General features: G+C 41.7%; 1 protein-coding gene across 1 annotated transcript; it reads left to right on the forward strand.

Annotated features, from left to right (window-relative positions):
* Positions 1–11,520: 11,520 nt before the first annotated feature.
* Positions 11,521–12,063, forward strand: LOC138352166 (uncharacterized). The gene has a single exon (XM_069304430.1). It carries the CDS (start codon positions 11,521–11,523, stop codon positions 12,061–12,063), a length of 543 nt encoding a protein of 180 aa, XP_069160531.1.
* Positions 12,064–13,450: the final 1,387 nt, after the last annotated feature.

A 13,450-nucleotide genomic window follows, 5' to 3' on the forward strand; every position in this document is an offset into this window, starting at 1 on the left:
GTTGCACATCTGGAGAGAAGGGACTATGTAACACACTACCAACACGGATGAAGTGTAGGACAGACTGCCTTTTCCTGAACTGTCAAAAAGCCTTTGACATATAACCCCATAATAGTTGATACATAAGCTGGATAATCAGGCATGAGTAACAGGTAGGGTGCTCCAGCGGATAAGGGAGTACCTAAGCAACAGAAAAAATAGAGTTACTGTTAGGGGTGAGATCTCAGAGTGGTGAAATGTCGCCAGCAGAGTCCCACAGGGTTCAATACTCGGACCTATTATGTTTCTGAAATACGTAAACGCTCTTTCAATGGATATATAAACTCATTCTTCTCATTGTTTTCTCATGCTAAAATTATGATAATGATTGAGACAGAGGAGGACAGCAACAAACTACAAGATGACCTGGACAAACTGAAAAAGTGATCCAACAAATGGTTACTAGTTTAACTGAATGCGTAAAATATGCCTTTAGAAACTTGTGTAAACAATAATAATTGAGAACCTTGTATACAACATATGTCAGACCAATCCTAGAGTATGTGGTGTGGGGAAATCTGGCTCTAGTTTAATACTAATAAAATGTATAATTCTATAAATGCAAATAATGATTAAATCTAAGATAGCTCGAAGGACCAGAATGCGTTGTTAAATGAGAGAACCAGTGACTTATGGATCTCTATGATTATATATAATTGAATTATATTACTCTATTAAGCAATTAAGCAATGAACCGTGAATTCTATACTTTCCAGAACCAGTTTCCCATGACACATTTTGGGGGGTTATTCTATGAGGTTAGTCTATGTGTAACATATTATGTAATAATAATAATGATAATATGCCCACACCTAGATAATGATAAAAAAAATGTAATGCAAGAAATACTACTGCATATTAAAATTCAAATCATGTATCTGATTAATATGCAATGATTAGAAATGCTTTGACTCTCAATAATTAAAAGGTACTATCTACAATGAAAACTGATTAAATCTCAGCTGTGACCGAGGGACGTAGGTGTAGTCCAGTCTCTACAACAGTCTGGAAACAGCTTGGGATAGTGATCCTTGGAACACGTGAGTGACAGTCACACGCTTCCTCAGTGGTGTTGCACCAGGCTGCAATAATTCAATTCCATAATTAACACTCCAAATTAGTATTCACACACATAAATGCAATATCTATATATTTGGAGGGGAACAAACTGCACTTACATGGGGGTTTATTTTATCGCCGGCAGCGTTACGACAGGGCACCTACACGAACATATTTAAGAGCTCGTTAAATAGACCAAAAGAGGTAAAAAATGCCTGCCGAACTGGTGACCGTGATTCTGGTAGGCTGCGTCCTCAATCTGAAGCCTGATGATGTACGGATGCTTGCTAGATTGTTGGATTTGTACGGACGCTTCAGAGCACCTTACTGCTAGTTGATAAAAAATGGCGAGATTTTCCTTCCTTCCCGAAAGTCGCGCATGCGCATAGCTCACAGTGGGGGGGGGGGGGCTCGAGCATAAATTATATTTATTTATTAAAGCTAAATATGGAAGGAAGTGTTTATGAATACTTTATGTGTGTGATGTTTGATTCTCACAGTGCAAGTGAGACTCCTTTGGAGGTGGAAATGATTTTAAATTATATTATTTACTAGAACAGCGATCAAGCTGGGTAAAGGAATTCCAGTAAACTTTTGTATACTAAATAAGGTAAATCTATTACTAAATAATTATCCCTAATAAAGGAAAGTAAATGGTTGAACTTCTATTAGATCTACAGATATGTGGAAAGTTATTCCCCGTGGGTGGCTGACGCAACACTGCACAATTCGAGGAGAAATTACATGATGTTCCACATCCTAATACAATGAATTCTGTGATACTAAACTACGAATTAGTAGTATTAGTTAATTATTACGCTTAGTACAGGAAATACATCCCATTGTACTAAAAGGATTAGCAAATGAGTATGAAGCCTAATACAGGAAATACATCCAATTGTATTAGGGATGGGAATAACTGAAAATTCCAACGTGGGGCTCCAGCGAGGAGTGCAAACCTTGCCAAACACAAGCAAAGTTAAAGAAAGGTCAGAGGTATGAGACTAGACTATTCCCGGAGGTGAGAGGAATGAGTTACGAGGAAAGGCTGCTAGAATTGAATCTCTCGTCACTGGAAGGCAGAAGAGTTAGGAGTACACAAAATTATCAGCTACAAAATTATCAGAGGAATTACCAGGGTAGATAACGACAAATTATTTAGCGCAGATGAACACGAACAAGGGGACACAGGTAGAAACATACCCAGATGAGCCTCAGAGACACAAGAAAGAATTTTTGAATTGTCATAGTTAACAAATGGAATTTACTAAGCGATGATGTGGTGAAGGTAGACTCCATAACCAGCTTCAAATATAGAAATGATAGTGCCCAATAGGTTCAAGAATTTGATTACCAGTTGATTGACAGCTGAGAGGCGAGACCAAAGAACCGAAGCTCAACCCCCGCAAGGTGAGCACACACACACACGCGCACTGTGCAACACGTGGGGCGGACGCGGGGTAATAACAAGCAAATTGTTCAAACACACAATTAGTGGAGAGTTAAGAGTGTGTGGTGGCAACACCAAGAGCAATTTATTGATGCAATTGTACGGCGGAAAATTTGTTTAGTAATCGCATATTAATTGAGGAATTTGTTTCATCGTATATTGATACTGTATGTATTGTAATTGTGTAGAGATGTATGCATGCACGTGTTAATATACTTTTGCAATTGTATGTAAATTGTTTAGGAAAATGTAAAAGCCGAAGTCCCTTGCTCTCTTCATAAACAAACACACACACACACACACAGTAGAAGGCCCAGGCAGGAGTACGAGGACAGCAACAAGACATGTATGGATGAACTGCAGAGGGCAGCAACTTTAGTGCATAGAATGAGAGCGAAGCTGCTGGTCATGGGGGACCTAAATCACGGAGAGAAAGATTGGGAAACGAGGAATCCCCATGGCGGAGAGGAGACCTGGGGAGCGAAGCTGGTAGACGTTATTGACAGGAATTTCCTAACAAGCATGTAAAAGAAGATACTAGGGAAAGAGGAGGGGATACGCCCAGCCTATTAGATCTCATTATCACTCAGAATGTAGAAGACATCGAGCAGTTGGAACATGAAATACCACTAGGAGCTAGTGACCATTGTGTCCTAGTCTTTGACTACATGATGGAGCTTAAAATTGTGACCAAAGGACAAGAGGTCCGGGAAAGGAGACTTGATTACAGAAAAGGGGACTACAGAATGATAAGGGACTACCTGGGAGAAGTGCAGTGGGAGGAAGAACTTAGCGGAAAAACAGTGCAAGGTATGATGAACCAAGTCATATTGAAATGCAAGGAGGCTGAAGATAGATTTATTCCAACAATAAAGGAAAAAAGCAGGAGGGAATATAATAACCCATGGTTTAATAGACAGTGTCAGGAAGCAAAGGTGAGAAGCAGGAGGGAGTGGAGGAAGTACAGAAGACAAAGGACAGAGGACAACAGGATTAGATGTAACAGAGCTAGGAATGATTACATTAACATAAGACGAGTGTCGGAAAGAAATTATGAGAATGATATTGCAGTCAAAGCGAAAAAGCAACCAAAATTACTACATAGCCATATAAGAAGGAAGATGTCGGTAAATGACCAAGTGACAAGACTGAGGAAAACAGAAGGGGCATATACAGAAAGCGACAAGGAAATCTGTGAGGTACTGAATGCAAAATTCCATGGAGTGTTCACAACCGAGCCTGAGCAGCTCCCATTGTTAGAAGAGATTACCCAAGATGAAAGACTATCAGATATAGAGGTGACAGCAGAGGATGTAATGAAACAGTTGACAACACTGGATGCAAATAAAGCTGTTGGACCAGACAAAGTATCACCGTGGATACTTAAAGAGGCAGCGCAGGCTCTCAGCGTGCCTCTGGCAATGATCTTTAATGAATCACTTATGTCGGGAGAATTGCCCAGTTGCTGGAAAGAGGCAAATGTCGTACCGATTTTCAAAAAAGGTGATAGGGAGGAGGCACTTAACTACAGACCCGTATCACTGACAAGCATCCCCTGCAAAATACTTGAAAGAATAATTAGGCTAAGACTTGTTGAGCACCTGGAGAGCATTGGGTTTGTAAACAAGCACCAACATGGGTTCTGGACAGGGAAATCATGCCTAACAAACCTTTTAGAATTCTATGATAAAGTAACAAGGATAAGGCAGGACAGAGAAGGCTGGGCAGACTGCATATTTCTTGACTGCCAAAAGGCCTTTGATACGGTACCGCACATGAGACTGCTATACAAACTTGAGAGGCAGGCAGGAGTAAGCGGAAAGGCCCTAGTATGGGTGAAGAACTACCTAACAGGAAGGAGCCAGAGGGTAATGGTAAGGGGCGAAAAGTCGGACTGGCGAACAGTAACAAGTGGAGTACCTCAAGGATCGGTGCTGGGACCAATTCTCTTTCTAATTTACGTAAATGATATGTTTACAGGAGTGGAATCATACATGTCAATGTTTGCAGATGACGCAAAATTAATGAGAAGAGTTGTGACAGACGAGGATTGTAGGATCCTCCAAGAGGACTTAAACAGGCTGCAGAGATGGTCAGGGAAATGGCTACTGGAGTTTAACACCAGTAAATGTAAAGTTATGGAAATGGGATCAGGTGACAGAAGACCAAAGGGACAGTACACAATGAAGGGGAACAGCCTACCTGTAACGATTCGAGAAAGAGACCTGGGAGTGGATGTGACACCTAATCTAACTCCTGAGGCACATATAAATAGGATAACGACAGCAGCGTACTCTACACTGGCGAAAATTAGAACTTCATTCAGAAACCTAAATGAGGAAGCTTTTAGGGCGCTTTACACTGCCTACGTGAGACCCGTCTTAGAGTATGCCGCGCCATCATGGAGCCCCCACCTGAAGAAACACATAAAGAAACTGGAGAAGGTTCAGAGGTTTGCGACGAGGCTTGTCCCAGAGTTACGAGGGATGGGATATGAAGAGCGGCTGAAGGAACTGAACCTTACGACACTAGAGAAAAGAAGGGAGAGAGGAGATATGATAGGGACATATAAAATACTCAGGGGAATTGACAAAGTGGAAATAGATGAAATGTTCACACGTAATAATAACAGAACGAGGGGACATGGGTGGAAACTGGAAACTCAGATGAGTCACAGAGATGTTAGGAAGTTTTCTTTTAGCGTGAGAGTAGTAGAAAAATGGAATGCACTTGGGGAACAGGTTGTGGAAGCAAATACTGTTCATACTTTTAAAACTAGGTATGATAGGGAAATGGGACAGGAGTCATTGCTGTAAACAACCGATAGCTGGAAAGGCGGGATCCAAGAGTCAATGCTCGATCCTGCAAGCACATATAGGTGAGTACATATAGGTGAGTACACAACTGGAAAAAGTTCAAAGGTTAGCCACCAGACTAGTATCCGAACTGAGGGGTATGAGCTACGAGGAGACTACGGGAATTGAACCTCACTGTCACTGGAAGACAGGAGAGTTAGAGGGGACATGATCACCACATACAAGATTTTCAGAGGAATTGACAGGGTAGATAAATACAGGCTATTTACCCACAAGGGGCACACATACTAGGGGACGCAGGTGGAAATTGAGTGCCCAAATGAGCCATAGAGACGTTAGAAAGATTTTTTTCAATGTAAGAGTTGATGACAAATGGAATGCATTAGGAAGTGATGTGAGGAGGCTGATACACAGCTTCAAGTGTAGATATGATAGAGCCCAGTAGGCTCAGGAACCTGTACATTAGTTAACTGACAGTTGAGAGGCGGGACCAAAGAGCCAGAGCTCTTTGGTCCCGCCTAGTATCTGGCCTCTGCTCCCTACACCTATCTTCATTGCATTACATTTGCTTGGGTTAAAATCTAACAACCATTTGTTCGACCATTCCTTCAGCTTGTCTAGGTCTTCTTGAAGCCTCAAGCAGTCCTCCTCTGTCTTAATCTTTCTCATAATTTTGGCATCGTCAGCAAACATTGCGAGAAATGAATCGATACCCTCCGGGAGATCATTTACATATATCTGAAACAAGATAGGACCGAGTACAGAACCCTGTGGGACTCCACTGGTGACTTCAAGCCAATCTGAGGTCTCACCCCTCACCGTAACTCTCTGCTTCCTATTGCTTAGGTACTCCCTTATCCACTGGAGCACCTTACCAGCTACACCTGCTTGTCTCTCCAGCTTATGTACCAGCCTCTTATGCGGTACTGTGTCAAAGGCTTTCCAATAATCCAAGAAAATGCAGTCCGCCCAGCCTTCTCTTTCTTGCTTAATCTTTGTCACCTGGTTGTAGAATTCTATTAAACCTGCCTGGCAAGATTTACCCTTCCTAAACCTATGTTGGTGATTTGTCACGAAGTCCCTTCTCTCTAGATGTGTTACTAGGTTTTTTCTCACGATCTTCTCCATCACCTTGCACGGTATACAAGTCAAGGACAATGGTCTGTAGTTCAGTGCCTCTTGCCTGTCGCCCTTTTTGTATATTGGGACCAGATTCACCGTCTTCCATATTTCTGGTAGGTCTCCCGTCTCCTGTGACCTACTATACACTATAGAGAGTGGCAAGCATAGTGCCTCTGCACACTCTTTCAGTACCCATGGCGAGATCCCGTCTGGACCAACAACCTTTCTAACATCCAGATCCAGCAGGTGTCTCTTGACCTACTCTCTCGTAATTTCGAACCCTTCCAAGGCCGCCTGGTTTACTTCTCTTTCTCCTAGCACAGAGACCTCACCTTGTTCTATTGTGAAGACCTCCTGGAACTCTTATTGAGTTCTTCACACACCTCTTTGTCATTCTCTGTATACCTGTCCTCGCCTGTTCTAAGTTTCATTAACTCTTCTTTCAGAGCGGTTTTCCTCCTGATGTGACTGTGGAGAAGATTTGGTTCGGCCTTGGCTTTGTTTGCTATATCATTTTCATAATTTTTCTCTGCTTCTCTTCTCACACTAACATACTCATTCCTGGTTCTCTGGTATCTCTCTCTGCTTTCTGGTGTTCTCTTATTCCGGAAGTTCCTCCACGCCCTCTTGTTCAGTCCCTTTGCTACCATACATGTGTGTGTGTGTGAGTGTGTGTGTATTCACCTAGTTGTATTAACCTAGTTGTTTTCACCTAGTTGTGTTTGCGGGGTTGAGCTTTGCTCTTTTGGCCCGACTCTCAACTGTCAATCTACTGTTTACTAACTACTTTTTTTTTCTCCACACCACGCACACTCCAGGAAGCAGCCCGTAGTAGCTGACTAACTCCCAGGTACCTATTTACTGCTAGGTAACAGGGGCATTCAGGGTGAAAGAAACCTTGCCCATTTGTTTCTGCCTGGTGCAGGAATCGGACCCACGCCACAGAATTACGAGCTCTGCGCGCTATCCACCAGGCTACCAGGCCTCACATGTGTGTGCATGTTGGTGCGTGTGTATGTGTACTCACACAAAAAATTTGTTAGTAGTAACAGTTGATTGATTAACAGTTGAGAGGCGGGACGAAAGGGCAGAGCTCAATCCCCGCAAGCACAACTAGGTGAATACACACAAACACACACACACACACACACACACACACACACACACACACACACACACACACACACACACAATTAGGTCAGTACACACAAAGTTCATTCAAAACTTTGTATACCACATGTCAGGCCAATCCTGGAGTATGTAGCCCCAGCATGGAGTCCAAATATAGTCAAAGATAAGACTAGACTGGAAAAGGTTCAAAGGTTTGCCACCAGACTAGTACCCGAGCTGGGAGGTATGAGCTACGAGGAGAGACTACGGGAATTGAACCTCACTTCGTTGGAAGACAGAAGTGTTAGGGGGGACATGATCATCACATTCAAGATTCTGAAGGAAATTGACAGGGTAGATAAAGACAGGCTATTTAACACAAGGGGCACACGCACAAGGGGACACAGGTGGAAACTGAGTGCCCAAATAAGCCACAGAGATATTAGAAAGAACTTTTTTAGTGTCAGAGTGGTTGACAAATGGAATGCATTAGGAAGTGATGTGGTGGAGGCTGACTCCATACACAGTTTCAAGTGTAGATATGTAACACACAGATACCAGGCTAGTGAAAAAGTTGGAGACGCAGGCTGGAGTGAAAGGGAAGGTACTCCGTGGGATAAAGGAGTTCCTAAGGAACAAGAGACAACGAGTCAGTGTGAGGGGTGAGGTCTCAGATTGGTGAGACGTTACGAGTGGAGTCCCGCAGGGGTCAGTCCTTGGACCTATACTGTTTCTGAGTTATGTAAATGATCTCCCAGAGGGTATAGACTCGTTTCTCTCAATGTTTGCTGATGATGCAAAAATTATGAGGAGGATTGAAACAGAGGATGATAGTAGGAGGCTACAAGATGACCTAGACAGACTGAGTGAATGGTCCAACAAATGGCTTTTGAAGTTCTACCCGAGTAAATGCAAAGTAATTAAACTAGGCGGTGGAAACAGAAACCAGACACAGGATACAGAATAGGAGATGAAGTACTTAATGAAACAGACAGAAAGAAAGATCTTGGAGTTGATATTTCACCAAACCTGTCTCCTGAAGCTCACATAAAAAGAATTACATCTGCGGAATACGCGAGGCTGGCTAACATCAGAATAGCCTTCAGGAACCTGAATAAGGAATCATTCAGAACCTTGTATACCACATATGTAAGACCAATCCTAGAATATGCGGCCCCAGCATGGAGCCCGTACCTTGTCAAACACAAGACGAAGCTGGAAAAAGTTCAGAGGTATGCCACTAGACTAGTCCCAGAACTAACAGGTATGAGTTACGAGGAAAGGCTGTGGGAAATGCACCTTACGACAGGAAGACAGAAGAGTAAGGGGAGACATAATCACAACCTACAAAATCCTCAGGGGAATCGACCGGGTAGACAAGGATAAACTATTCAACATTGGTGGCACGCGAACAAGGGGACACAGGTGGAAACCGAGTACCCAAATGAGGCACAGGGACGTTAAAAAGAACCTTTTCAGTGTCAGAGTAGTTATCAGGTGGAATGCATTAGGAAGTAATGTGGTGGAGGCTGACTTCATACACAGTTTCAAATGTAGATATGATAGAGCCCAGTAGGCTCAGGAATCTGTACATCAGTTGATTGACGGTTGAAAAGTGGGACCAAAGAGCCAGAGCTCAACCCCCCGCAAGCACTGTTGGAAATTTCCAACACTGATACACCTCTTTTGTATCACAATACAATACTGTTGTATATTATTTACAGTATCAATTAACCTTACTAACTGTAATGCTAACATAAATTAATATTTCTCTATCTGCGCGTCATTTGCTAAAATTCTCACGACATCCAGAGGCATATTGCGTCAGATAATGTCTAGCAGGACATATTTATTACCAATATGTTCGAGAATTGAATAAGGTTCTCTACCTTTATCAGTATTCTGTATAATAATTAATTACTGATAATATAATCACTAATGATCCAATAACGGAGATTTATTAACTAAAAATATCACTAAATAACAGTTTTATCTGTTATATACGAACTCTATGGAGGTAATAGAAATTCTCTCCATTTCTCGATTAACACCATTTAACGAGAATATAGATATTATTTAATTCCCTACAATTACAACCCTGTTCTCATTAACGCATTACGTAAAGTAATCACTCGAAAAGAATTTTCCGTCTTTACTAAATTCAATTGCGAATGTGTGTGAGAGGGTTGAGGGAGGAGGCGAGGAAACGCCATTGCTAGCGACGCTATCATCACTAGAGGTAGCGTCGCTATTGCTAGAGACGCCACCAGAATTGCGGCACGAGCGTCCGGGGAGAGGCGAATTGCCAGGCCCTTGCTATTACTCGGCCTAATAGTGATCTGCGGATTGCATCGGTGGATAACCAACAGGTTAAGTGTTCTTATAATTTAATTGAGCTTTAAATTTCTGACACTGTATCCATTGTTATGCTGCTAGACCTCCCCAAACAACAAGTACGCCCGTAAGGATTTTACTCTGTCCCTCCTAATGATTAGTGAGGACACAATTTACCTGGTATAGACAATTTGTACATTTAGTTGGAATTTCAGCTTGTGTTGAAGCGGCCGTGATCTTCTCAATTTCCCACGCCACGCTCGGGCACACGTGTCACAGCAAGTACCAGGTGACACCATCACGACTCTACATCTTCGTTCACTATCACAGCTAAGCAGCTGAATCAGTTTCAATTTATATCTTATTTCATTAAGTTACGTTGATAATTAATCATTAGTAAAGAATATTTCATATATATGATTTAAGAAATCTAGCATAATTTGATAGCCTCATGAACTTTGATTGAGAATACAATATTCTTGTTACTAACCCTTTAATGAACTAGTAACGAACCACACTGGTTCCTAGATATATATGAACTTCTAGAAATAACCCCCCAATGTTGATATTTGAGGCTTTGACTTTAATACAGTCTATTCATCGTTTTAAGCAATTGTTAAATCAATCCTCATCCATAGGCACTGGTTCTATAGTGTCTATCTTATGATCACCTTCATTTGTTTTCCCTCTTTTCTCAAAAGTGGGTGGTCCTTCGATTTATGTTAATTATCATTATTAAATAATTCAATATATGGGTCAAAGTCCAGATACCCAACAAGCACAACTAGGCGAGTATACACACACAAACGAAGGGACTTCGTGACACACCACCACCATGGGTTCAGGAAGGGTAAATCTTGTCTCACTTGTTTAATAGAATTCTACGATAAGGTGACAATGATTAAGCGAGAAAGAGAAGGATAGGTAGACTGCATTTTCTTGGACTTCCGGAAAGCCTTTGACATAGTACCCTATAAGAGGCTGGTGCATAAGTTGGAGAAACAGACAAGAGTAACTTGCAGAGTGCTCCAGTGGATAAGGAAGTTATTAAGAAACAGGAAATAGAGAGTTACTGTCAGGGGTGAGACCTCAGACTGGCGTGAAGTCACCAGTGGAGTACCACAGGGCTTTGTTCTCGGACCTATCATGTTTTTGATATACGTAAATGATCTTCCAGAGGGTATATACTGTTCCTTTCACTTTTGCTGACGACGCTATAATTATGAGAAGGATTAAGACAGAGGAGGACAGGTAGAGGCTTCAAGAAAACTTGGACAGACTGAAGGAATGGTCCAACAAATGGTTGTTAGAATTTAACCCAAACAAATGTAATGTAATGTAATGAAAATAGGTGTAAGGAGCAGGAGGTCAGATACAAGGTACCATTTGGTAGATGAAATTCTTTAAGAATCAGAGAGAAAGAAAGACCTGGGGGTTGATATCACGCCAGACCTGTCCCCTGAAGCCCATTTCAAGAGGATAACATCAGCGGCATATGCCAGGTGGGCCAATATAAGAACTGACAAGATCAGGACAATTATGTAACATCAGGACAAGTGTGTAACATTAACCCCCTCCGCCCCCACTAAAATGTCACTAGAGCATGTGTTGCCCACAGTGTCACTAGAGCATGTGTTGTCCACAGTGTCACCAGAGCATGTGTTGTCCACAGTGTCACCAGAGCATGTGTTGTCCACAGTGTCACCAGAGCATGTGTTGCCCACAGTGTCACTAGAGCATGTGTTGTCCACAGTGTCACTAGAGCATGTGTTGTCCATAGTGTCACTAGAGCATGTGTTGTCCACAGTGTCACTAGAGCATGTGTTGTCCACAGTGTCACCAGAGCATGTGTTGTCCACAGTGTCACCAGAGCATGTGTTGTCCACAGTGTCACCAGAGCATGTGTTGCCCACAGTGTCACCAGAGCATGTGTTGCCCACAGTGTCACCAGAGCATGTGTTGCCCACAGTGTCACCAGAGCATGTGTTGCCCACAGTGTCACCAGAGCATGTGTTGTCCACAGTGTCACCAGAGCATGTGTTGCCCACAGTGTCACCAGAGCATGTGTTGCCCACAGTGTCACCAGAGCATGTGTTGCTGTCGGTTCCTAATGCCCCACAGCATCGGTGGTAACAATAATGTGGTCACAACCTCAGAAAGACCATCTGGCCTTCAATCCTCGTCCAGGGTTAAGTAAACAGAATAACTAAAATTAATCAGTTTACTGGGACATATCAAACAAGACACCGTACAATAATATTCAATCCAAAGTTCTATACATATGATACAATTTCATATTAATCTAGCTTTAAACAAAGCTCTTCGGAATCATCATCATGCACTGTACTGCACACCCTTTAAACTAGCTGTCACTAGGCTCTATCCTAATGCCCTAATGCATGCTACAACTCAAGGATACAGAATGGTGGTGTCACAATAATCAATTAGTGGGTGAAGAACCCACTAACTGGAATCAACCCGTCACTTAATGTCTTCAGATACTCACCACATAAGTCATACAAAAAAATCACCTACCACCTGTTCCACAAAAATGGTGTACATCGGTAGTCTGGTCCAATACACATAAATTAGGGCACATTCTATATGTTACAAGGTCATTAGACAGTACATATGCAACACAAAATGCGAGCAGGACGAAGCGTGGTCTCTCGTGCTGATTCGTCAGCGAGTAGTGACCCGGTGGCGGTCGGGCGAGCCGGGAGACACTATTTCCCACACTGCAGGTAACCTGTCACTTCTCCTTCAAATATCACAATCTCAGAACATGACATTTACAAGCAATAAATCCTTGAGCATACATATAACTAACTTAGTATTACACAATACACTTTCCAAGAGAATATCAGATCAGTAGATTATACTCAAATATAATATAATATATATATATATATATATATATATATATATATATATATATATATATATATATATATATATATATATATATATATATATAAAGAATCAAACAAATAGTTCCAAGTCAACCACTAATGCATAATTATTATACAGAAATACGAGAAAAGTATAATATACACAAGCTAATCACAAAACCTGCCTATTTGTCTATATTCTCACAATACAAGTATATCAAGTACTAAGTACAATCAGTGCACAGTGACAATAGGCTATTACACATAATAGCAATGAAATAGATATATCATAGTATACACGCCAGTAATACATCAGGCATATAAATGTATACATTATACACAGTAATGCATAAAGGATATCATATACAATAATACATAGGATTCGATATGCTATAAGCGTAATAGAATTTTCAATATATACACTAATACTAGGCTACACTGCCTTATATTATACTAAGGTATGATCTCATCATACACCAGTCATACTTGGTGTATGTTGGGTCATAATAGTTGTCCACAGTGTCACAGGAGAGAGGTGAGGAAACCTGTCAACTGTGTGAGAGGTGAGCACCTGGAGTGAGGTGTAGGAGGGGCTAGTTCTTAATTACAAGTGAAAATTAGATGTAAAC

This window comes from Procambarus clarkii, chromosome 52 (assembly GCF_040958095.1).
Source record: "Procambarus clarkii isolate CNS0578487 chromosome 52, FALCON_Pclarkii_2.0, whole genome shotgun sequence".
Lineage (NCBI taxonomy): Eukaryota > Metazoa > Arthropoda > Malacostraca > Decapoda > Cambaridae > Procambarus > Procambarus clarkii.

Coding starts and splice junctions, on each gene's coding strand:
- LOC138352166 (XM_069304430.1), top strand. CDS start 11,521: ATGTCACTAGAGCATGTGTTGCCCACAGTGTCACTAGAGCATGTGTTG.